Genomic DNA, 27,253 nt, shown 5'->3' with positions numbered 1-27,253 from the left:
CATTTACTGACTAAAAAAAAAGTTACCCATTTACAGATACTGGTAAGACAACAGAAAGAACAAGATGAAAAACATTTCATATTAAATAATTCTGATATTAATTTGCAGAGTACATAACTTTTACATTCATCACACCTAAGAAGTATATCAGACTTCCAATAGTTTGAGGCTAAAATAACATCCAGAAATGCTTATTTTTCTGCATAATTGCCGATCAACAAATGCTATTGTATGAAACGACAGAATGCTACGTGAACTAATGGGTATCTTGTCACACAACACTACTCAGTAACCATACAAAGTATTACATACTTCTAACTATCTCTTTCTTTTCTGGTACATTTTTAAAAGTTGGGCTTCAACAAGGAAAAATTATTTTGAAAACAACTTCAATTTCTATGAATTTTGGAGTTTTAGATATTAAAACTTTATGCAATACAAAATTAAAGGAAACTTAAAATAAAAATTATACTGATGTTGCTTTAAGAATCTATTTTAAAAATGCAGAAAATAACGTGAATATTTTTATTAAGAACAGCATGATAGCAAAGGATTACATGAATTTTAAAATAAAACTTCCAGAGATTAATTTTCCAGGAGTGTTTAACAACTCGATTTCATCCTTTCCAAACACTGCACGTGATGTATAATGGGCACACTATAGGGCCAGGAAGAAGTGAAATCTCAAACTCTAGTACTGAGACATAGTTCTATCTCCAAAATCCCAATATTAAAAAAAATTAATAACATCAACAGAAAAAATTATCTTACTGGACAAAAGTTATTTCTACAGTACCTTCAGGGGTGATAGCACTAGGACACACATCTTTTAGAAGATCTCCCAAAGTATGCAATTGTCCTCCTGAAGCAATTGGTCGAAATAGCTTCTGTATAAAAGGTCTCTCTGTTGTTGCCTGTTTTAACAACAAAATTAGCAAAACCAACAATTTAAGGACCATGCACATATGTAGTATTACTATTTGAGCCAGGCAGAAAATAGGACAGAACAAGAGGTTGCAGCAGAAGCAACGCCTGACATTTCCATGTTTTTTTTCCCCTTGCATTTCATTCATATCATGAAATGCAGGGGAGCTTTTGTTTGGTAACAACTGAAAGTAAGTTGACACTCCAGAAAACCATGAAGATAATTTACAGTGTCATGGATATAAGAGTGTTAAATCCTTTTTATTTTTTAATTTAAAAAAATCCCCTTCTGTTATGGCAATAGGATCTGCTTGAACAAAACATTTTAACATATTTTAAATTTTAGTAAAACAAGCAGTAAGCACAAACTTAGGAGCTCAACATATGCCTATATGTTTTGCTGAGTCAAAGCAAAATTGCAAAAAATCTTCAATACCTTCTGCAATAGGCTATCTTTTTGTTTTAGAAACACATTAAGCACTTTCAGTGGCAAACAAATACCCTTACAGGTCAAGCCAGGTGAATTTGTTTCCAGCAGATTCTATGTTGAAAAATTGAAACTATTTCAGCCGCAAGAAACAGAGTACAAAAAAAAAAAAAAAGGTGGTGTGCTCTGACAGACAACCTAGAGTCTTATACCTACTTAAGTAATTAGTCAGTTGTAAAGAACATATATGCCCCACTTCTGCTGCAAATATGCACAAGAATTCAGAATGATTTCAAATATGTGTCCTGTTAGATCTTGCACATAATCGTGATTTCTTTTGGAGACACAAAAAGCAAGTTGACCAGCAGAAACTACTGCCCATCACTGTCTACAACATTGGCAATAAAACTCCCAATGGTGCAGAAGAAACAAAGTAGCTTATGGGATCTATGGATGCACTATTTAAGAACTGTGGTTGTGTTAAGTAATCCCCTCCACTGAGTCTATCCATAAGCAACCCCAGGCTCAGCAGTGAAAGGGCAGGAAGACATTTTTTTGCCCTGACAACCTGATCTCTTTTCCCAAACTGGGGCACCTGAGCCAGAAAACAGAAGTTAAAAGCCTCATATTCAACCAGCCCCAAAATTTGAATCAAGCTCTAAATTGTTGTTGACTAATTTCTGCTAGCAGCTAACTCCAGAAAGCAGCTGATGTGGCCTGCATTCCGGATGACTGGGCTCCAGTAAATTACACTCTCATCACATACTATCTTAATTGGAAAAAGCAATACAAGCTACTGCCCCTTCCAAATTTAGTTTCCGACTTCTCAGAAAGTGGTTCCTGTCCTGCTATGATAATTAAAGAATAGAAACAAAACAACACAACTCAACATCAAGAAGTATTTTATCTCCTGCTGGTGACTTTTGGGGGGAAAAAAAAAAAGCACGACCAAGTACTGGAAAAAATTTGAAAGTTAAAAATTACTTTTGAAAGGAAGTTACGATGTGGTCTCTGTTACCTACCTACATGACAAACCACAAGCAGTAGATTAACCACGACAACTCGATTGTCATTCACCTCTCTGAAAGAGCAGGGCAAGGAGCCTTTTCCTAAGAGTGGTAACACTACCCCACAGTAATTCCAGGGCAGTAGAGTGCAGAACTGTTGACACACAGTTACTCGTTACTTCTTGCCAACAGTCTCCAAAAATAGAAAAATAGTCTTTTTCCAGTTTTTCCCATGAAGACTGATCAGAAGGAGCTGACTAGCTGCTGCAGTCAATTCTCTATGTCCTCAGGGTAGCAGAATGAGGATACAAACAGTGCTAATGAAATGTCTGAACATTTGAAAAATGATGGGAGGCCACAGCCAGCAGGATCCACCTCAGACAGATCCACTCTTGAGAAGTGAACTCTGGCACATTATATTGAAGAAACATACATCCAAAACATAAATTTAAAAAAAATAGAAAAAAAAAGATGAAAATCCTAAAACATTGTTACAGTCAAAACGATTTCCTATCGAGTTTATTTTTTAAAAATAAACTCAATCATTCCAGAAGTCTAATCACAGCTCCCAAGTGCTTACCATCTGGAGTAGCAGAAGTGGAAATAAACACTAGAAGGATGCAAGTAAAGGTGGTTACCATCTTACGACTTTTACAATAAGAATTTCCGAAGTGCATTTTGAAGTTTCTCATTTTCTTTTTGGGGTCTTTCAATACTTAAAGACAGCTTATAAGAAAGATGAAGCCAAACTTCTTAGCAGGCCCTGTTGCAATAGGACAAGGGGCAATGACTTTATACTGAGGGTAGATTTAGACTAGATACAAGGAAGAAATTCTTTATGTTGAGGGTGGTGAAACACTGCAACAGGTTGCCCAGAGAGGTGGTAGATGACCCATCACTGGAAACATCCAGGGTCAGGTTGGACAGGGCTCTGAGCAACCTGATCTTGTTGAAGATGTCCCTGCTCATTGCAGAGGGTTGACTAGACCACCTTTAAAGGGCCCTTTCAGCCTAAATGGTTCTATGATTCCATGGGAGTTTTAAGAGGCCTTTTAAGGCAGCATACAGCCTCAGCATCAGAGACAAGCTATATGGTTACATATTGTACTAGCAATTATAACTCTGTTTCTTCCCTATCATCCTGCCAAAAAAAAAAAAAAAAAAAAAAAGTAGTCAGCTTGCCTGGTCCTTTTCAGGATCAACAGAACATCAAACACCAAACAAAATCCACAATTTAATTACTCAGATGTTTTATACTGGGTGCATCTTACAATAAAAAACATAACTCATGAACTGCAGGGTTTTAATCCGGAAAAATCACAGTTAGCAGTATTATCATCTAGAGGAAAGGATTTGGATTTTCTACCTACACACTCTGCTGCTACTCTAACAGTATTCAAATACTTACTCCCTCAGATTTTCAGTAACTTGTCAAGTTCATAATCTGTGCTGTTTGGTAATGAACCAAAAAATAATAAATCTCTCATAATTTAGATTTATCATTTTGTTTAAACTGAGAGGCTTTAAAAGTAACAGTAAGAGTTTGCATAATGACTTAAGTTATTTTATTTAAAAAGAGACGTGCAGGAAAATTAAGTACTCCCTGAAAATAAAGTTAATTATATAAATTTTATTAAGCATTTACTCAGAAGTCCATTTTCCATATATTTTCTAAGATGTCTTCTGCTCTGTAGAAATGTTTTCAATTAAAAATCTCAATGCACAATGAAAAAGTGACTAATTGAAAATATGACCAATTGCTGTAGTCACAGAACCATCACAATACTGTGTCTGTCTGAAAGCAAGATACTGCAAAGCTGCATCTGAAATGCTGCTCTTTCACTGAAGCTGAAATGCAGTTTTTCTGCCGTTTTCTGTGTGTGTTTGTTTTTTTTCTTTTCTTTTTTCCCCCTGGGTGCGTATCTTTGGCTTCCCTTTGCTTAATACTAGGCCAGAATCTCAGAACTGGGTACTTCATTGTGGAAAAAGGACAAGGAGTGTTTCTGGGTTTGTTTTTTTCTTTTTGTTGTTTTTTTTTTTTTTTTAAAAAAAAAAAAAACTCCACTCACTGGAAACCAGACGGGCAGGTTATCATGCTGAAAGATTAAATGGAAGTGGCAGCTACGACTGAAAATCACTAATAAACTCCAGTAAGAAAGAATTTGTGTCAGGTTGGGAAAGACCTATTCCTGTGCCTGTAGAAAAAGTAAGATCTAAGGACTTAGCCTGAGGTGACCCTCCTGAACTTGCCCTACCTCTTGTCCCAAGTTTTATGGTTTTAATAATGTTATCTTATCTACAGTTGCTTCAATTGCTGCATATTTTGACTTCCATTCAGAAACTAGTCACTTGGCTTTTAAGCTCATTTCGTATACCCTGATACTTGCAGAATAAGGCCAATAGAAACATTTGACTGGCTTCTGGAAAATATCACCAATGAATAAAAAATACCACATCAGAGAGCGCTTTTACATATGTAAACAGCTAATATTAGATGGCCAAAACAAACTAGCATCAGTGATGTAGGAGGGAGAAAAACATTTGAATAGCAGGGCAAACGTTGGCTATTATCATCTAGAAAGTAAACAGGTGACTATACAGTAAAGAAATCAGTAAAGTTCAACTCATGTTCGTTATTCTGCATTACTGGGATGCCTGCAGGCTGATGAAGCTGGTGATCATAGCAGACAAAATGCTTTACAAACAAAATTGTGTGGACCTCTAATTCTTCCCACACTGTTCAGTGCTGCTTTCTAAGCTTCCTACCTTCAACCAAGCTTGTTCTTAAAAGCAAAACTAAAAATCAGTCTTTTGCTTTTGCAATGACTGGTGTAACTCATATTAAATCAAGTTTGTAATTTGAATTAAATGCTGCAAGATCTTTCTATATAAATAACTGGCCAATATCTATAGCACTCCTTTTTTGCACTTTTCTGCATATTTCTTGTTCATACAACCTACTTAATATTTTGAAGTATTCATTTATGTTCCACTTATCAAGGCATCTTAAGCTTATGCTAGGACAACAGAAAAATCTAGTGTGATACTCATATCTTAATTAAATCCACAACAGAGTAAAGGTGATCATGTAGCTAAAAACATCAATACTGTTTAAGTGATACTTGTGATTCCTATTTCATCATTCAATTAACAATAGCTTACAAAAAGCGCTGGGCAAGCATAAACTTGTTATGTTAAAATTCAAATTCTCCCTTTCACTTCCATTTGTAATCTCAAATAAAAAAAACACAGGAGATTGCTTTATTTAAATTTATCTTTTTAACTTGTTTTTAATCTTAAAATATTTCCATATTCACAATTGGTGCTATTTCCCAGCATACCTTCGAGTTTATGATTCTAAATAAATAAATTCTGAAAGATATGTGTGTCAGCTGGAGTCTTCAGTATTTTACTTCCAAAAGATTTTAAAAATAATTATACTCTTCTTTCTTTATCAACTATTTTATAAGCAAACAATTCTCACTTCAGTCAGGATAACCTTGAAACTGTATTATCCAAGTGTGCTAAGAAATAATATACTTACAAACTCTAAGGCTAGAGATTCAAGCTAGAGCAAAACTTGACATCCATTATTTAAATACCAAAACACAACATCAAGGTAACTTCATTTTCACTACTGAACTGTAGTATAGTATACCTATGCACAAACACTACCTTCCAATAAGTTAGCCACAAATCTACCAATTTTAAAAAATAAAATACGTAAAATAATCCATGTTCTAATTACAAATAAACTTAAATTGTGCCTTCCCAAAGAATTCAATAAATGGTCATGTATTCATTTCAACACAAATGAAGGCAGCCTTTTCTTAACAAGCTGCCATTACTTGAAGAGCAATTTGAGAAGCAGAAGAAAAAAAACCCACTAGATTCCTCCCAGATACAAGTCATGTTTAAAGCAAAAAAAATGATTCTTACACCTTCATTAGATATTTGGAAAAAAAAATAAATAAGGAAGTGATATGTTTCATCCCACTTCATACCTCATACAATAGCAAACAACTAAAAAATGGCTACTATGTCAAACAAAACTATAGTACCTACATTGATTATGATTGGAAGACAACATTTTTTGACTTCAGCTATTAAAAATCTCAGTATCAGATACAGAAATCTTACACCCCTGGGTTGGCCTAATTGTAACACTTCAGAATAGAACACACTACTTCAATTTCTTAACTGTTTCTAAATATGCATCGGACTGTCCACACTGATTTTGTGTCCATGTCAAACACATTCACCTCACATTGCATAAAGGAAAAAAAAAGGTACAAAAATATCTCAGAGCCTTCTAGGAATCCTAGATTTTAGCTTTGTAGCATCAAGTAGGAGCCTGTCACAGAATTTATAGGAACAATGGCTCCTAAGGAAGCTTCCGTGGCTGGACAGAACATCTTTTTGGTTTTCCAAATGGCTTTTCAGCATACCAACATGTTGATTCTGAATCATAGAATCTCAAAATGGCTGAGGCTGGAAGGGACCTCTGGAGGACATCTGGTCCAAATCACATGCTCAAGCAGGGCTGCCTGCTTGCCTGCTATAGACAGATAGCCGCATCCAAGCAGCTTTTGACTATCCTTGATAGTCAAAATGGGATGGGGACTCCACAACCTCTCCGGGCAACCAGTGCTAGCGCTTAGTGAACCTCACAGCAAAAAAGTATTTCCTCATGTTCAGATGGAGCCTCCTGTGTTTCAGTTTGTGCCCACTGCAGAGGCAGTCCTGTCACTGGTCACCAATGGAAAGTGCCTGGCTGCTTCTTCTATACAGTCTTCCTTCAGATATTCATACAGATTAATGAGATCACCCCTGAGCCTTTTCTTCTCTAGGCTGAACAGTCCCAGCTCTCTCAGCATTTTCCCCCCTCATATTAGATGCACTAGCCCCTTAATCATGGGCTCGTGGCCATTTGCTGGACTCTTTCCATCCACAAAAGCAAATATAACATTATTTGCTTAAAAGCAATGAATAGTACAATACTTCATATAATGCTTTTAAGTAGATTGAAAGTGTTAAATTTAGTAATACTCCTTAGCTTTCTACAATAATGATCAGCTAGAAGAAACTCCTATAGTCAAGGACAGCAAAATTTCAGGAAATTATGTTTGTTAATTCATAATGTATTCCTAGAGTGTGGTGTTGCATCCCACTTCCTGAAAGGTTCATCCCATTCCACGCTTAGCTGTGTACAATTTGTTTTAGTCTTCTAGAAAGTGCAAACAGAAGTCTTTGTACTTTCAAAAAAAACCAAACCAATTTTCTGTATTTTCTAATCCTCAATTTTGTGCAAAGTTAAACTGCTTTACCTATCTATTTTTCTTAAAAGTAAAGGAAAAATAAGATGGCATACTGACATTGACAAATCAAAACAGGTACTGCTGACTTTATGATATTTGCTTCATCATCATAGTCTAGGCTTTGTTCTGGTTTAACTCCTAAGCAATAGGCACTCTATATGCTGCACAGCCATAGAAATAACTCTTTAAGATGCCATTCTTCATCTCTCCAAAGAAAAAGAAACATATATGCTTTTCCCCTTTTTCTGAATGTAAAGCAGTTCACCAACTGTGGGGCTTTTTTGCTATAATGTCAGACTATGAAAGTCAATCTGAGAGGAATATGGCTCCAGATTGCAAATTTCGGGTAGCAAAAATCCCTCTTGCTACAAATTAAGAACCTGACCACATAGTTAAGTGCGCAGTGAAAGTGGCAAATCACTTGGTCTTGACTAAACTGAGTGAAACAGAGAAGTTAAAACGATCAGCTTTAATGATCAAAAGGCAGCAATATACTAAAGAGCACTGCATTTAAATTACAAGATCGAACAGCAACTCTACACAGACCTAATTTAACTGAGTTACTGCTTCATTCATTGTCTTCATCCCAGCTTCTCAATATATTCATATTCTTAAGAATTAACACTCAGGGTTGAAGTGAAAAATGCAATTATTTTTTTTAAATTGCATCCACATATTAACTTTCACAACAAATTTATATAAATATACAAGAGCATTAAGTTAATAAATGAGTTTAGGGAATTCGAGTCACAAGAATTCAAACCTCATAGTTTAAATTCAAATTTGTAGCATGAACATTTACATAAACTTATTTATATCCAAGTTCATTATCACAAGCCAATTCAGAGAAAAGATGACAAATTCGAGTTTTATACAAAAATAATTTGCTAAAAAGGAACTACCAATTTGTGATTAAGGAGTGCATAAGGCATTTGGTGAGATTAAGGTATTTTCAAATTAAAAACAAATTTTTTTTCCAACAAAAGTGCTCATTATTTCATCGTAACTTAAAACGTATGCTGACTTATCTTTTACTAACAACAAAAAACCCCACACAAAGTTAATTTATTAACTACTGAGATGCTACTAGTTTTTGATACACCTAGATTCTTCTAACAGTATCTATAAGATAAAAAAAGGATTTAAAACAAAATACTTCCCAGTTTTCCCCAATATATCCCTAAATTGTTTTAAACTAGTTATAATGCAATTCAGAAGCTGAACAAACCGTTTTCATAAAAGCAAAACTACTTCATTCTTTGTATATAAGCTGCATTTACATTCAACTGATTACTGTGGCTCCTCGTGACAAGCCTGAGCTAGCTTAAAACTGTCCCCCTTGGTAACAGTTCAGATGTTGCTCTGAGAAAATACCCAAATTGAGGTTTTACAGCCTCATCTCTTCTGCACCTCCTTCCCTGAGCACTACGTAACTTTTACAATAGCTTTGAACTAGGCAGATTGACAGTTTTACAGATAACTTGGGCAAATTTATGTACACTTTAGTCACATATCTGACAACAAATACAGTTTATAATCTCAGAATTTTTCTTTCAAACTCTGATTGACAGTCCCCATTCTGCATGGAGATTCTTAAAGGCACGTGGCTGATCTTGCACACAGATTCCTGAAGTTTTTTAAAAGAACTGCATGGACATTCGTTAATACAAAAAATGTAAAAAAAAAAAAAGTCATCTTTAACAGTATCGGTTTGAGCTAGCTCATTTCACTTTGCACTTAGATGGACCAGAAAAGCTCCCCCAAATTATGGAACCACAACTTGTGGTGACAGTGACCTTCAACTCAAGGCGAGAACTTATCAAATTGCTATTACTTTCAGCAGAGAAGTAAACAATCAAGTTCAGAAAAAAAATATTCATAGCAATTTATGGATCATGGTGCCCATATGCGATACTGGCTAGAAGGAGTTTTGGTTTGGGCTTTTTTTTCCCCAATAATGAGGCACTAGGAAAAATATTTGCCACCGAAATTTTTTAAACTTTCTCATTCACACAGCTTTGATTCTGAAGTAATTTAGAACTGGTGAAAGTGTGCTATTGTTTCTTCAGTTCTGAACTATCAGTTATTAGTATAAGTCATTCTGTGTACTCAATTGATGATGAATAAGTTTTTCTCTTTTCAGCACAGAAAAAAATTCATCTGAACACAACTGTTACACAAATCAACCATCATTTTACATTATTTTCCTGTTCACTCAAACTTTGTCTTTGTAAAAATAAGCTTTTTAATGGTCTATTTTCAACAGTTTTTTTTTTTTTTTTACGAAAACATCATTTTTAATAAATAAGAAAAAAATTAAATGAGGTATTACATATGAGTTTACTCAAGAGCATTTTGCACTAGCCAACAAGACGCTGAAATTTGCTGTGTTGTGTTGCCCTCTTCAGGTCAACAGCACTTACATTTCCTAGTTCTTTTGCTTGCTGTTATAAAAATGTTCAGATTTGCAGTTTCAAGTAGCAGCTGACTTTACCTCTATCCCACTAGCACTTGAAGTATTTTGATCTAAAACCCTATAGAAATAAACTTTATCTTTGGCCTCTGCTTGTCCCTAAATTTAATACTAATCTTGAGGACTATCAAAATATCAGCTGGCTTTTGAAAAGATGACTAAAAAAACAACTTCAGCACTGGTAAGCAAGCCTCATGACAGGAGGCTTAAAGAGCTCAATTGATTCAGCTTACCAAAGAAAACTGAGGCTGCTGAAATCACTCCATAAGTGAATTTGAAGATCAGAAAGTCAGATGACTTTTAAGTGGTATAAGTCAAAACAAAAATCTAGAACCTGGCAGTGAAGTCAGATAAATTCAGCCTCAAAAGGCAATAAGGCTTTTCACCCAAAAGAAAAGAGAGATTTTAAAGATCTACTAGTGCAAAAGGATGGATTCATTATTACTTGAGAACTTTACAGGTGGACCCAGCATCCTTCAAAACAATCTGTTTTGATTGATTTTTGAGTGGCTGCCATAACATGGGGCAAATTGTGATGCTAATTTGCATACTTGTAATGGGTTTTGCAATTGATTATCTGAGCTCTGCCAATTAATGTGGAGACAGAAATAAACACATCTTCCACTGCTTGGAAAAGGGCCATGCTTGGGCTTCTGATTCATATTGAGCCAGGTATTAATAATGTCTTAGAATATTTCATTTCCCCCTCCCACCTCGCTATTTTTAGAGGACAAGTCACAGCAGACATTTGAATCTATTTAGATATCTCGGTACCGCAACTTTGACATAAAGTGTTGGATTTAACTGATATATTATGAAGAATTTTCACTCACATTACTAAGGCAGATAAACGTCATAACAGTTTGTGACTGTACAATTTAATCACAACAGCTTAAGGGACCTGTGATAGGCAAAATTTTTCAAAGCTAAGGCCTACTATGTAATTAGCTAATAAAATTAATAACCTAATCAAACCCCTTAGGAAATAGAGGCAAAGGAAATGCTCATTGCAGCACCATGGCATGTCCCAGTACCCAAAGAAAGGAACAAGCAAATAAACAATCCCAGATTATGCTCCCTTGGGCTGGCTAACCCTCAACAGCCAACCTGCCTTTAGCCAAGTGAGACTCTAGAACAGCTCAGAAGAACTTGTCATGAATAGTTTTAATGCATTTTCTTTCACACACTTTTGTAATTTTATTCTCAAGAGTGAAATGCTATCAACAACTCTAGTTCCTACATACTCATAGAGCAGACTCCAGAGGAAGGGAGGACGACTGATAGGGAGAGAGCAAGCAAGAGCAAGTGGGTGAGCATGACCCAGGGAGAGAGCAAGATACTAAAACTCAGAGATGAGTACAAACTGAGTGCACAACTGAGACATGAAGTGATCCCATCTGCAGCATAAGACTGCAGAGAGTAAGTTCATCAGGGCAGTCTCCATCAGCACGTAGAGACTCCTTTCTGGTGCCTGAGTAATGTGCCCCATCACAGTGCCTGGAGCCAAAGACTGATGAAAACTTCCTGCCATCTGTCACCCATATAGTTTATTCAATTAGAAAGTGCAAAACCAGCTAGTCTTATAAACATGGGGAAAAAGTCCTCAAGCCAAACAGGCTCTAGTACAGTAGAAGAAAAGCAGGACTGCTAAATGCATAATGTACTCAAAACATTACTATTATTTTCTCTCTTGCTATTAAAGAGCAAATGAAAAAGGCACTGTATTCAACAGTACTATCAGACAAAAAGGCAAAAAAGTTTTCATGCAACTCCCAACTGAAGACACAGCAGCTTATACCTTTGAGGTGAAGTGGGGCTTTTTTTTTTGTGCATTTAAGTAAAAGTGTCACAAAAATATAACTACTATTTTTAAACCATTTCTGGTAGAAAGAGTTTCCACCTATGTCAAAGGTTCATCTGGTGCAAGTTCCATATGACACAGTTTAGACTACAACACCTGGTAATAAAATCTCCAAAATCTCTCAGCTAACACTTAAAATTGCAAATGAGTTGATACTCGGTCTTTTTTCTTAATCTTCTACAGTAGATGCCAGGATTCTGGTCCAATCTTAGCTGCTACACTTAAAAGAGGTGGTGCTGGACAAAGGCTTTTAAAATTACCTGTGGTTAGTTTAGTTCTGACTTACCCAAGTAGGACGGTCGTATTTTTACCATCTCTTTCTCCCCCACATACCATCAGATTTGGATACCACACGAGATATGATTCATATTATTCTTTAGAAATGTATTTTAATAGACAAGCTTCACAATTGAAAGAACCCTTGAGTTTTGAAAATATCAGGCCTTCAGTGAAAACCATGTCAGGTTACTGTATTGCAGATATTTTTTCTGCAGCAACTTCTCCCAGTCACATTTAATTGTTGCCAAGATGGATTTTTCTTCATTGATATCATAATCCAGTATGTTTCTTTGAAGAAAAACAAATTCACCCTTACACTGCCAAAACAATTCAGGCAGTTCCCATCCCATCACAGAATTTCCTTCTAATAATTTTGGGGTAATAAAAGGTATGGAGACCAAGAGGAGGAACTTTCCCCACTGAAGACAATGCTTAGTAACTTCCTCCATCCACCTGTATATCCTTATGTATCTACAAAAACATTATGTGAAAACACATAGGAAATATATGTCCACTGAAATACAAATCCAAGCTAAATTTGCTTCCAGGTATTTATGTAGGGATATGCAAGCAACCAATTAGAATGCAAAGCTGACTTCCCCCAGCATTAATGGCAACTAAATGCAATGGGAGTGGGGGTTAAATACATCTTAAGAATGCTTTTGAATCAGTTAGTCCAGCATATGCAAGTCTGTCACTAAGTACTGTAAATTTATGTTAAAACTACATAATTAACTCCTTGCTTGGAATGAAATCATAATCTCACCCTAACACTTTCTGAAAATTCCTTTAAATACATAGACTTTTATGATGAGCAGTAATCAGTGCACAAACCAAACAAAAAACCTAGAAACACCTGCATCCACCTTTTTTTAAAAAAGAGGAACATTACTGAAAATATTTAGAAATATTTAGAGCAGCATTACTGAAAATAATATACACCAATGTTCTTGAAGGCTGACTCAGCATCATCTGTATTTGTGTTTGGTCTTCTACTCTTTCGTTAGATATTTTGGGTTTAAACTACAGCAAGTAACGGTTTCCAGTTGAAAAGATATTGAGAATCAAGATAAGTACTACTGCTTAAAGGGATAGACATTACTGAATTAGATTATTTTTTTAAAAAAAGCTTTACTAGCATGAAATCATGTGATACCATAGAAAATTTCCCTCATGGCTTATAGGTCTATACCTTATTCAGACAGCAAAACCTTCATTTCACAAGCCCATTTACGTGATTTCTATGAAACGACTTAAAAAAACCCCCCACTTATTAGTGAATAAACAAACACCTTTTACCAAACAAACAAAATGCTGAGAGTGAACTACTTTTCCTGATACAAACTTTTTGATACTTATACAAACCTTGCCATCTGCTATGATCTCTGACAAAGTAACTGACTTCCGTTCTCAATCTAAGGTTTCACTATGACAGTAAATGTCTTATATCTAACATTAAAAGTTACTTCAGTCCCATTGCAAGATTGTATAGGTTTGTATAGTCATTAAAACCCGATATAAAGTAGTATCAGACTATTCAGTACTGTGAATAAAGGACTTTGATAGTTACAGGTGCAAAACTTAAATGTAAATAGATGAAAGTATTTCAAAGACAAAACAGAGCAGAACTGTTTAATTTACTAAGAGGCTACATGAATTTGGTTTAAGTTTTTAACCATACTTAATTCCAAACTTCATTGTGACCTTAATGCTATAAAAACTAAGGGGACATCCAAAAATTGTACGGATTCTAAAGAATGTTTCCAAGTAAACTGCTGAGAAAAACAGACCACTGGTGTATTAAATCAGAAAAAAAATATTCAAAGCTAGTTTTGTATTGTAAAACATACAATTAGAAGAAAAGGATAAGAACTAGATGCAAGATCTATGCCATTACTTTCACCTTATAATGCCAACAAAAAAGAAGCCTACACAGTGGCTGAAGGAAAACTTGCTCCTGAAATGTTTGTCTTAGATCCTTTAGAGGGCATTTTGCATCCAAAGCAGTCTTCATAGTTAAGAGTTACTTTTAATGACAGAATTAGCTTTTTAAAAACAAACATCATCTATACCAGCCTTGGCACATTCTCAAGTGTTACATACTTACAACACAATGAATGGTAATTACCTATTAGAATAAATACAGTCAATTTTTACTTTGCGAATTCATACAACCCAAGGGTTCAGGAAAGATGAACATACAGACTTTTACCATAATGTTAGAAAAGGGAATGTATAATTGTGAACACAGGTTATGATATATAACATCTCAGTGGAAAAGTCTGGTAAAACTGGTTTGATTTCATTGTCTCCTACCTGATAAATTCTAAATGGGATGTATCGAAATCCACCATCTTCTGGAGGGTACTCCATGAGTTTTCGATTTATTGCCCAAAACTGCTCAAATTTATCTGTAAAGGTAAAATTGGATTTTGTTAATATTAATAACATATATTCTTTTTCGGCTAAAAGAGGTAAATGAGATACAATTGGAACAACATGAAATCTTTTCTTACAGAAGCATGGCCTGTATGAATTTATTTTCCTCACATTTCTCTTCCCTGCTTAGCCTGAAACCAAAGGTAAGTCACCTGCATTCTCCTATGAAAAAAATGATGTGGCAACTTACACAACTGAAAGAGAAAACAATTTGAATTCATATTGCATCTCTCACTGCTAAAGAAATATTGGGCCACAAATGATGGATTTAATTACTTCAATTAACAGTGCTTGTTTCTCTACTCTGCTGCTACTGGTCCACACTATCTCACACTTTGCTAAAAACATGTAATTGTTCTTAACTATAGATGAACAATAGGTGGAAAATAAAGAGAAACTAAAGCAGTAGAAAAACTTCTGGAGGGGTTTACATTTGGATATGTAAATCTTAAAATAAACTGCAACAATATACAATATAACCAGAAAATATACTGCCAATTTCATGACAACTTGAAAATAAAAGTTTATGTTTAAAACACAATTTTTTAATATTATCTAAGTAACTAGGTTTAGTAAAGTAGTCAGAGGCAGCACACCATCCTGCTCAGACATTACAAGAACTGAATAGTTTATTGCACTTAAAATGTATTAAGGACAGCATAGGTCTAGAGCAGTAAAGGTTTTTACACATGCAAATCAATTATTCAAATCAAGAAAACAACCAATACCAAAAGTGACAGAAAGGAACACGAAGAGCTGAGATGAATAAAGCTGCTGTCAGCCTTACTAGAGAAGGCAGCTTTAGAAGAGGAAGAGCAAGGGATGTATTTTCTTACAGGCCCTAACTCTCCAACACACCAAACACGGCAGATGTTTCTTCAGAAGGAACACAGAGTCTCCGATTTGTCTCTCCTCGGCACAATGTTCAGCCGAGTCTCAAGAAGCCTGGCAGTATAACTGCTGCAGAATTCACACACACATACCCAAAAGCAAAGTAAAATTCAGAAATCTAGTCGCAAACCAAAGGTTCTTCTTGCTTTTAAAACTGCTTATAACAATTAAAGCAATCGCAAAAAATTAAATGGGTCTGAGATTTGCTTCACTCCAACGTACAGCGCAGATGCCTGCCAATAGCTAATACACACTGCAGGATTTACAAGACGTTTCCAAGAAACTGTAAACAAACTCCTGCCAGGTATTCAGTAGGAGCATTTCCTGATACTTATCTCAGAAAGCACTTCCACACCCTTGTTTCCTGATTAGCAGCAAGCACCTCTTGATAAGCACTTACCTGAGCTGCAGTCAGCACCACCATGCAGGCACCTGCCTGGGAAGAGGAGCTGCCTGGACACAGGGTGCTACCCCACAGCCCACCAGCTGGGAAGCTCTGCAGGTGGCAGTGACAGTGGTGGCCCCAGAGCTGGCTGTACCCAAGCAAGCCTGCATTTTGGAACCCCAGCCTACAGAGTAAGAGGTTTACTCTTACAGTATCTAAATACAAAGAACGACTGCATCCTCCTCAGGAACTCTGTCAGCATGAAGGTGAAGATTCAGCATACTTCCCTCATCTTTGGAGACAGCATTGAGAATGGTTTGCAGCTTTCTTACCACTACAGATTGTGTGGACAGGCATCCTACAGGAGGCATTGATCAATTTATACTTCAGTTAACCACCTGACTATAAACTCAGCTGGTAACACTATTAATTAAGATGATACACAGAACAAAACAATCAAGACCTACTTAAGCTAGTGAGCTTCAGCGGACTCTTAAATAAGGAATCTGCACATTAAGAGACATCCTCCCTGAACAAAAATAAAAGATTAACTTCATCTACTTGTTTAATGCTCATATACAGTAACTAGAAAAGTTGGGTAAACAGCTTACTGTCCTCATAATTCAGAGATAAGCAACACATCTTATGGATCAGAAGAACAAGACATTCTGAACAAATAACAGACTTCTGGTAGGAGTTTAAGTATAATGTCCCTCGTGGCATATATGGCAAACAAGTAAATCTCTAAAGGACAAAAAAAGTTAAACAGTGGTTTAACTTTTTAACCATACAGTTAACTAACTTCTACTCCTCATTCCAGCTTCCTCACCTCCCAAATCAGGCAGGTAATCTTATATTAGGCCAGTAAATTTACAAATTCATACATCTCAGATTATTCTCTGAACAGTCAGACAATGCTCAAGACAATCTATTGTTTTATCAAGATGTTTAAATTTCTAATAGTTTCTGCAGTTTCTAAATATAACAGCAATAAGTCTTCAACAGTTGAATGGTGAAGTTGTTGCCTTTTGTAATCAAGTATGTTCTGTCAATCCACCTGATACCCCTGGGAATGAAAAACTTTCTAGTAAATTAGCTAGACCTGATAAGATTCAGACATCTTAAGATACCTCTCCACTGTGTGTACAGCACTGTCTGAAGACATCTAAACTAATTTATCCTCATAACTGCCCTCCAAACATCTTTCCACAGATACAGTATTTTTACTACAGGAAACTGAGTTGGGTGTAAGAAAATTAACACAAATTTTTAAAGCAAGCAGCAGGAAAAGGCTATTCAGTTTGCATACTGATACATAAGATCTGGCAAGTGCTTTTATTAGCATTAGGAGCACTGGCTGAATGCCAGAATCTGAAAGCTCCAAAATACAAAATCAAAAATTAACTGTCTTTGCAGCACCCTTAAGACTCAAAGCTTAAAACAAACAGAAAACCCAATGCCGGACAACGTGCCGCCCTCTTCCCCATACCCTCGAAAATATAAGTGAAAGGATTCATCCTTCTCCCATTTTTGTGTACCAGTACCTCCTATTTATGCAAAACAGAATTAAGGAAGCTATTAATGCTATGATGAGCTATAAGAACTAATTAGTGCTTTGGCTAGACAGGACTTAAAGACAGAAGGTGCTGGGCGGAAGTTTGACAATCAAAACAAAACTGAGTTTTCATCAAGCCAGTAAACAAGGAAGAGTTCTTTACCAGCAAAACCACTTTACACACTCATCTCCCTCCCTCGTGAAAAGCTTATGCAGTCTACATGATATCTAAACTCCCGTAATAGTCAAATCTGATTACTTTTGTTTTCCACAATTCATCTGTTTTTAAGAAAGTGCTTGACCGATGTGTTAAAGAGTTTCTGTATTAGCAAAAATCAGTACTTGCAGAAGGCAGATGTTCATATCTGAACAATATTTAAAGCAATGGCGGTAAGATTTGAACAGAAGTGAGATCAGTGACAGTATAAAAGTTTCAGCTGACTCTACTATATTTCTTAAACAAGAGAGGATGGTTGCTATATGCATCTGCCTAAAGTGAAATATAAAAACTTTTCTCCCTACATTTTATGTCAAAGATCATAAAGTTAATAACGAAATAATGGAGAAGGGATCCCGTTGAAAGTCAAAAAACTGACTGAAGAGATGCAGCCCTCAGGGTAGCATATACGCACAGTTTTTTGTCTACACTATTCATGGTTTCTTCTTAACGCCATCTAGTTCAACAAATTAAAAAAAAATGCTTGGAATGGAATTGTATCTCTAGCTCTAAGCAAGCAATATCAATTTGTGGCTTGCACAAAAACATGTCCAATCCTTGAGTTTAAAAAACACAAAACTTGTGTCTATTCTCAGTGGTTTACCACTGTCTAATAACCAAACGAACCATAGAAGCGACGCACAGTTACAAGTACTTGGGCAGAACCAACGGTAGCGTTAACTAGGAGACCAAAGACTCTCCAGCTAATCAGAAATCATTAGATTGGAAGGGCCTTTGGAGGTCAAGCTTTGGACTAAAAGCTCAAGGTCCCAAAAAAGAGTTGTCTGCACAAAGTTATATGAGTTTGCTCAAGGCCCTGCCCAGTCAGGTTTTGACCATCTTCACGGGTTTCCACTCAATGACCTTCACTCCCCCACCCTAATATCCCATCAGACTTCCTCCTGCTGCAACTTATAACTGTGTTCTTCTGTAATTGTCTGACTTCATCTGCTCTACAAGCCTTTATTTTAGGTAGTGGGAAGTAGCTACTAGATTCACCTTCAGCCTCCTTGTCTTCAGCCTAAACAAGGCAGTTCCCCCTCTCTCTTCTAATACAGCATATGCTCCAGCCCCTAATCAGCCTAGCAGGACTCTGCTGGACTCTCTTCTGTTTGTCAGTATTTCTTTTGTCCTGGGGTGCCAAAGGGGACACAGCATTCCCCGTGCAGCTTTACCAGTGCTGAGCCAAGGGGAATAATTACTTACCATCTGGCTGTATTCTGGGGAGGCACAAGGGCTAAAGCAGCTCCCTGGTTAATCATCATTTCTGCAACACCACGCAACAGACATGTCCAGTTGTTCACCACTACCCAGTTGTACAAAGCTGCTCTCCAGACAGTCCCAGCCTGCCCTGATGTATAGGATTTTCCCTGCCCCTGGTGCAGGACTCTGCACTTGGATCTGCAAGCTTCAGGAGACTCCTGGTGGTCTCCAGCTTGTCACAGTCCCTCTAAACAGCAGATCTGCCCTCCAGTGTGTCAAACACTCTAACTTTTTCTTTTAGTCACTCATAAACAAACTCACTGAGGGTTTAATCAGTGGCATACGTATGAACAAATAAACTCTATTCTACTGACAGCTACAGCTGCAAGTCAAGGATGCAAAGTGTATTTTCTTAACATTAAAGTAAGTATATTTTCTACTGACTCGTGCTCTAACAAGCCTAGCATTTAACTGCTAAAGCCAGAAAAGAGTCTTCTCAAAATTTAGTATCAATTCTACTTCCACATTGTTTCCAAGAAGACTAAAACTCTACATGCATGCATAGTTCTACTGACTGCTGAGCAATTTTAACCAATTTTATAAAAGGTTAAATTTTGTGTGGTACGCCTCAAGCCTGAAGCAGCTTTGCTGATGAAAAGATTAAAATTTTAAACACTTCAAAGTATCTGTACCATGCTATTCAGAAACAATATTTACAGTTGGTAACCAACCAATTCTCAGCTATTTAAAGACCTGTCTCTAAATGACTTTAGGCCATCTAAATGCATTGTTCTTATTCTTGTATAATAGAAACACAGATCATTACAATTGTCAAGGACTTCAGGAAGACTCCAATACATATTTGACTCTCTCTGACTACTACAGTCCAGTGCCAGCCTTTTGAGAACACAGTTTGAAATACTGATCTGGCATCATTAAAATGTAACCTTTTAAAAATTCTTTTCTATTTTACACCTTGCCACCATCCACAGTTAAAACATTCTTGTTATTAAGCACTTGGATTACTTGATTATTTTGACAAATTATGGTTTATGATACAAATCCACAATGAAGAGGGCACTAAGTTTACTAGTCTTTTCAGACTATCTTCAGGCAAGAGTAACTATCAGATATGGAGAGACAGGACCTCAGAACTGTTTTGACTTAATGTAAGTGACAGAAGCTAGCTATATAAATATGTGGAAATATTATCCACATCACAGACAGCAAAGCAACAACATTCAACATGAATTTATGTATCTGAAGTAGTCATAATTTTGCCTTGCAAATACACATTTTATTTTAAATTACACTTTTATTTTTTACACTGTAATTTATCCACTAGTTTTTATAGCAAAGTATTATTTTAAAGGTAAGACATAGAAGAATATGGCTTAAGTTTTGCAGGTTAACAGGACATTTTGAAACCTGCATGACAAAGCAGCATTTCACTCTTAAGATTATCTACCAGATATAAAAAAGGCTTTTCCCCCCTTTTTTCTTCTAATATACACACGGAAGCCATACCTTACCAACTTTTTTTTCACTTATACTCACGAAACAGAAGTTTCACTTTAAGTACACCGTTTCCTTAACACCACCTCCCTTTATATCTAGGTCATCAATTTATCTGGAAAAGGTTCAGGGGAAGAAAATCATCAAGATGGACTACTTTCTTTCCTTTGTTTGAATATGAAAATGCATACATCCTACCAAATTTAAGCTTTCCGTGTAGCCTAAAAGCAGGTGATCTCACTAAGTATTATCACTTAAGCTAAAAAGAAAGCTCTGATGACTATTAAGCAAAAATGTGTAATCCATTTCTGAAACACATAACCCATGGGTTACCTAGGAATAGGGCAGCAGGGCTTGTTACAGACTTCCTTAAGTCAAAGGAAAAAGGACTGCTGACAATTTTATCCATCATCCAGTTCTCTGCTCCAAGCCTAGACAGCCTGGATATTTTAATACCTTCTCTGCCTCTGATTATGCTCTGTTTACACACATGGAAAATAGAGCAGCATATCTCCATAAAACTTGCTAACCTACTTTGCTTTCCCTGTACTATGCTCTATCTAAAATACAGCTTTTCTTAAAAGTTAATGAACTTTCACATTAATGCATCTGTCAAATATAGGAGCTTACTAGCAGAAAGTAACTTAGAACAAATTGTGAAGTAAAAAACCCTCACCAACTGAAGAAATTTAATTCGAAAAATTAAGTCCATTTTTTAGAGACACTTTACTTTGAAATTTAGTTAGACCTTACACATCTATGAGGAAATGACATATTTTGAGGGGGAGGGGAGGAAGGAAAGCATGAGGCAGTAAAAATAGAGGTTGTGCATCACTTACACCTAAGTAAAATAGATTTAGAAAAATACAGTCAAAGATTCTCTCAATTTGAATCCAAGTCTACCAAATACCAAAGACAGGAGCAATGAAGGTAGAGAAAAAGCTAATTTGTGATTTGGGTTGAAGATGAAAGGTACACCTGCTTCAGTAGGAAGTCTGGAAGGGGGCTATTTCTCTAAAGAAACGGTAACGTTCCAGGAGAGTAAAAGAGAATAAAAATGAGGACAAAACTGCAACAGGTATATAAATTCATACTCTCCAATATATATTAATAGATTATATAGTTGGCAGATTACCTGTGCCAAAGATGCAGAGACCTCCAAGCTTGCTCCCTCAGAGTTTAACAGCTTTCATTAGACACACAGGTCTAACAGAAGATGGTGAAAACACTAGAAAGCATTTCTATCTCTGTGTACCTATCACTAGACAACCTCCTCTCATGGTGGAGACTTCAGTATAAAATAGCACGGTGAGTGCTGGGTTACCTTTTGATTTCCTCCCTTTTCTGCCTTTGTGCAGTTCATGCCCTCTGAGACCCACCAATTCTCACTGGTCCCACAAACACAGCAGCTCTGCTCTGACCCCTTGTTGAGAGTGGAGCAGAGAAAGCCAATGGGGGGAATACAGGGTGCCATCAATTCCCCACCTTTGAACTGCTTATTTGTACATTCATTCTCCTGTTAAATTTTCTAAGTACACATTGCCTAATTTATGTCTCGGATGACCAGCTGAGATCAGAGATTTGTTCAGCTACCAAAGCCTGCTCATCTCAGGCTGATGCAACGAACAGCATTGCTCCCACCAGTTCCCCACAAAGAGGAGAAACGTACACAGCAAACCTGAGTGGGCCATGTGTCACAGCACAAAAGAGATGCTGATAATGTGTGACTTTCTTTCTAGCAGTTAAGACATTTCTGAACAGGAATGTGATAACCCAGAAAAAAAACACGACTTCTGCCCCTCAAAAACACAAGACTGGTTTAGATATGATTTAGATAGGATTTAATATTATTATTTAGATATTATGAAACTAATGACTTCATTATATTTTATAATATATGGAGAAGCCTTAAAAATGGTCATGAGTTTTTACTGTGTATTCCCCCACTCATGTATCAGAAATACCAAGGCTATTCTTCACTGGTTATAAAGGATGCCTGTGAAAATTTCAGAGTATGGCTGCTTATGTCTCTTTCACAACTGATGAAAAGCAGCTGTGTTGAATCTAAAACCCCTTCTTTATCAGAACCATTATATACTGAAGTTATAGATATTAATTCTTTGAACCATGCAAAAAATATAGCTCTCCCCCTAAAAGCAGTTGAGATTTCATTTGTTAGATGCCAAATCATCACTAGGCCCACAGAGTCTTAAGGGTCCAAAGCTGAAAGCCTTTATTTTTCCACACAAAAGGCAAGAAAAAAAACAACCTCACCCACTTGAAAATCCTCTTTATCCACGTTAAAAGGGCCATAACACTATCAAAGTAGGAACAGTAGTAACATTTTCCATTAATTCTGACCAAAGAATTTAACAATTCTCACAAAGGAACAGAGGTCAGTATAGCTATATAGCCTGCCATTATTGCTCCCCTACCACAATCAAACATCCATGATGCTGGTCAAAATTAGGGCAACATAGATGTATCCATCCCAAAGAAGTGTTCTAGCTAAGAAATATCTGTTTTGTGGACAAAAATTGGCAACCTAATGCTGAACAACAAGCACAAACACAGCACAAGCAATAGACAGAAAAGTATGTTCACCTTCCTGATTTGGTATATCAGATTAACACAAGACCAAAAATGGTGGGAGGAGGGATCTGAAGGTTGTTATGAACACCTACCAGCTGTTACCAGCACAGGATTTTGACGCAAATTCACTATTACAGCTCTTCCCTGAGAACTGAAAAGTTTCTCATGCTACCTGTTCAAGTACTTCCTTCTTCTCAGAAACATTTATACCCAATTACACTTTAATTGGTAGCTACATTTCTCCAAACACGCAAAATTGGATTTTTTTTCTCCAAAACCCTAAGTTTAATACATATCCTGTAAGCATTGCTATCACTTATTAAACAAAGAACACTTCCTATATTTAAGAACAGAAGAAAATTGTTTGAAGTTTCACAGTAAAAAAGACTGCAGATGTATCATTACTTACAAGGCAGTTATCACAAATGCTACTTTCTTTTCTTTTTTGTGGTCATTTATTCTGTTTCAAAGAGGTTTAAAATTATTACATCTCAAACGAGAGCCTATAAAAACATACTGAAAGATACAACATGCTTAAAAAGAGTTTTCTTGGTTTCACAAGCTTTTCTTGTTTCTCTTTTATGAAGAGCTGAGAAATTAAAATTAGCATTTGAAAGTATTCAAAAGATTGTGTAAACTTCTCATTTAGGTGTCAGATTCCACAGGTGCAATTTCTCATTAAGTACAGCGAAACCTTCCTGAAATCAACCTTGCTAGGCAACCTCCGTTCTTAATATTATAAAGCAAAACAGTAAAACTCTGGTTTCCCTACAACTGAAGATACTCTTAGACAAATAATCAACTAAAACAGAGCTTAAGATAAGCATGGAAAAAAACACACTGCATGTTGGTTCTCTTACCTTACATATTGAGGGTATCGAGGTTCTATAATTTCTGTTTAAGAACAGAACCTTAATTCATACCATTTCATTGTGTAGTCAACTCTTCTGTTATTATTATAACTCAGACTCATAATTCATATTAGAGGTCTTTTAGTTTTAATTTTAAAATGCATTAACAAAAAGAGCTCATAAAGTGCACTGCTGGGAACATTTGAACACCAGGACTAAGTGACAGGATTTCCTTTTTGCAAGAAAGCTAAAAATTCTTGAAATAGAAAAAAAAATGATGCTGATACAGCTTTTTGCTTCTCTCGAACCAAACTGCTTGCAAGACAAATACTATTCCAGCAGAATAGTTTTGTTTCTTTTTTTCACAGAATCATTAAAATTGCAGTTTAAATTGACTTGTAACAAAGTAAGCTTTAAGGAAATATCTATTTCTATACTGATTCTGACCTCCAGTGGACCATAACTCTTTATTTACTGCTAATTCACAAAAGTTAATATATTGTCAGTCAGTTTGCTGACTAATATCTATACAAAACAGTCTCTCAAGATGTACTTTGAATTGAACCAGATAAAGTGCAATTTCTTTCTTGACAAATTTTGCAGATACATACAGAATCCCTCAAGATCTTACCACTCAAATGGCAAATCAAGATTATCCCTCGATTTCTAACTCTCCCCCAATTAAATAAATAATAGGAACCAGAGTTTCAAAAGCAGTCAAAATTATTACAGAAGTACCTTCAATATGAAAGGCATTACCATTAAGCAACAAAAAAAAAATAATATCAGAAAACCCACACACTCACTAGATACACACATTAAACCCAAACTAATTTGGAACCCCACTGTTTAACACAAACGCATGCCTCAAGTCTTCTTGCATTCAAAGCTTCTCCCGTTTCATTTAATTTTCCTTATAAACATATGGGAAGATGTTAATTCTAAAGTGTTTAGTATTTTGCATCTCAACACAGAATAAACATCTTCATGCTTACAGCTTCCGTAAATTAAATTTACCAGTAATAATATAAATGACAGCTTCAGGAGATAAGAAAAACACATTGAAAGTGGCATTACCACCCATTCCAGGTAGCAGTTTCTGAAATACTTACAAAGCTTTTCAACTTGCAGGCCTCTAAGAACCATGATAAGAAAGAGGAGACGCTCTTTCAAAAACAGAAGTTATATTTTGCACTGCAATATAGATTCGTGCCATCTGTCCAAAGTAAGAACACTAATTATTTTAGAACTTCCTGTTCTGAATTATTTTCTGACTGTTTCAAGTCAATACTTATTTATGCAGAAATCTTTGTGAAAACCATGGTAGTATCAGCAGAAAAAAAAAAAAAGGCAGAGAGAAAAGTAGAATTATTCATCTACTGGGCAACTTTTTTTAAAGTTTACCTGTATCTTTTACCTTAAGCATTAACAAGCGGAGGCAGCCTTTTTTACTTTACGGTCCAAGATTGTTGAACAACCGAACAACACTTACAGATAAAGACCATCAGTTGTATAGAAGTACACAAGACAAAATGTATCTGTTTATTTTGTTTTGTTGCTAGTTTTTGTTTGTTAAAACAGAGTCATGACCCAATTTAGTTCCTTGAATAACTCAAGCCACATTTGATTTATCACATAAATGGGTGACTTTAAAATAAATCTATCTTTTCCATAATATTAGACTGAAATTCTGCAGAACAATGACATTTTATATCCTCTAGCATGACTAAAATTTGAAGATGTTATTTATTAGCATACTAGACCTAAATATAATTAATACTTGATGCACTGTATTTACCATTCTGTAATCCCATCCACAGTTGCTTATGATCCTTTTTTTGCATCTCATTGATGACTTGACTTTTGTGCTTTAAAGCATCTGCTTCTTTTATGCAAGCCATGAAGTGAGCTTCAATCACATCCTTAGAATGGCAGTGTAGAAGATCCTTTTCTGGAAAATTCTGAAAAGAGAAAATATAGATCAAGAGAAATAAATGCATAGTGCAGAAGATGAAGAATAAATGATAATTTTATCAGGTTGATATTTATACAAAAGAAGCACACTGGAATCTTCTGCTTATGGAAGAAGCTAGCAACCATTCCCTCACTCTGCTGGCAAGAAAGGTTTTCCAGTGAATAACAGTTCAGGAAAAACAGAAGTTGAATAAATTTCTGAAAAAACATAAATTACTCTAAACTACCCAACATCAGCTTGATAAATACATTTAAATACATCAGCAGATGTATTTAGGCCCTTACATCCAAAATTCAGGAAATGAAGAGTTTTAACATGTTTTCAAGCAGATGTTCAATTCTCTGGCAATGAATAGGGGGAAAGGGGGAGAAGTAAGTGACAAACACCCGATTCCTATTGACTCTCACTGGCAGTTTACACCCATTTCTACGCAGGCCTTTGAAAAAATGTTTCCTCTAAATATCATCGTCCACTATGGCATATATGAACTATAGCATATATGTCAGTTACAAACATTTTTCTCAAAGATACTGGAATTCCTCATAAACTCCAACTTTACCTAATACATAAGCGCACTACTAGCTCATGTGACTTGATTTCATTCCAAATGTTATTTTGTTAGAGTTGGGACACTGCATTCAGCATTGCAGATGCACAGTGACCACTCCTCAGGTAACTTTCTTCCCGTCAGTAAATGGCAACTACCTTTCCCAATTCATTTATTAAGGAATTATAGTAGCAAATCTTGTTCAAGTACAAAAAAAAGATCTATTTGGAAATTAACTAATCAGCAGTTCAGCACTGTACAGGTATAGTTAGGGTTGTTCTTCCTCTAACATTTTTTTTATCAACACTTTACCATACACTGCCATTTTACAATAATACAAGCATTCATTATCACAAATTCATTGTCTTTAATTTTCAAAAGTTTAAAAACCCAGCATGTTTTACCCCTTCCTCATTCACCTTCTTTTCACAGTTGCTTATGACGATGCCAAACAGTGCAAACCCCTAGAGCCAAACCAGAGTGGCATCATTAGTACCCTCGTTCATAATAAAGGCTTGCCATGCATTTTTACATTTTAATTCTCATCTGTTAGTCCACAAGAGGACCGTTCCTCTTAACCCATTACAAATTGGCTATTTAAAAAAGCTTTTGTGAGGGACTGTCAAAACCATTTTGGAAATACAAGTACATATAAAGGGATATTTTTCAAAGCCTTTTACAAGATAGTTAACATGTCACAGTAGGAGCAATATAATGCTGGAAAAACCCATACCTTCCTCCACATAATACCAGGAAAAGTAGTGACAACTACTTCAAACTACATGAACTCAAAA

The 27,253-nt window shown here is 35.9% G+C and overlaps 1 protein-coding gene across 1 annotated transcript in view; it reads right to left on the bottom strand.

Moving 5' to 3' along the window:
- Positions 1–27,253, bottom strand: part of ATG5 (autophagy related 5) — a 66,909-nt gene that overhangs the window by 24,199 nt on the left and 15,457 nt on the right. Inside the window, exons 4-6 of the mRNA XM_014964731.1 lie at positions 25,736–25,898; positions 14,606–14,700; positions 797–914 (exon numbers count right to left, since the gene is read on the bottom strand). Coding sequence (XP_014820217.1) covers positions 797–914; positions 14,606–14,700; positions 25,736–25,898 — 376 coding nt within the window. The remainder of the gene's footprint in view (positions 1–796; positions 915–14,605; positions 14,701–25,735; positions 25,899–27,253) is intronic.

Source organism: Calidris pugnax, unplaced genomic scaffold (assembly GCF_001431845.1).
Source record: "Calidris pugnax isolate Ruff unplaced genomic scaffold, ASM143184v1 scaffold219, whole genome shotgun sequence".
In the NCBI taxonomy this organism is placed as follows: Eukaryota; Metazoa; Chordata; class Aves; order Charadriiformes; family Scolopacidae; genus Calidris; species Calidris pugnax.
This window is presented reverse-complemented; position numbering and strand designations above follow the sequence as displayed.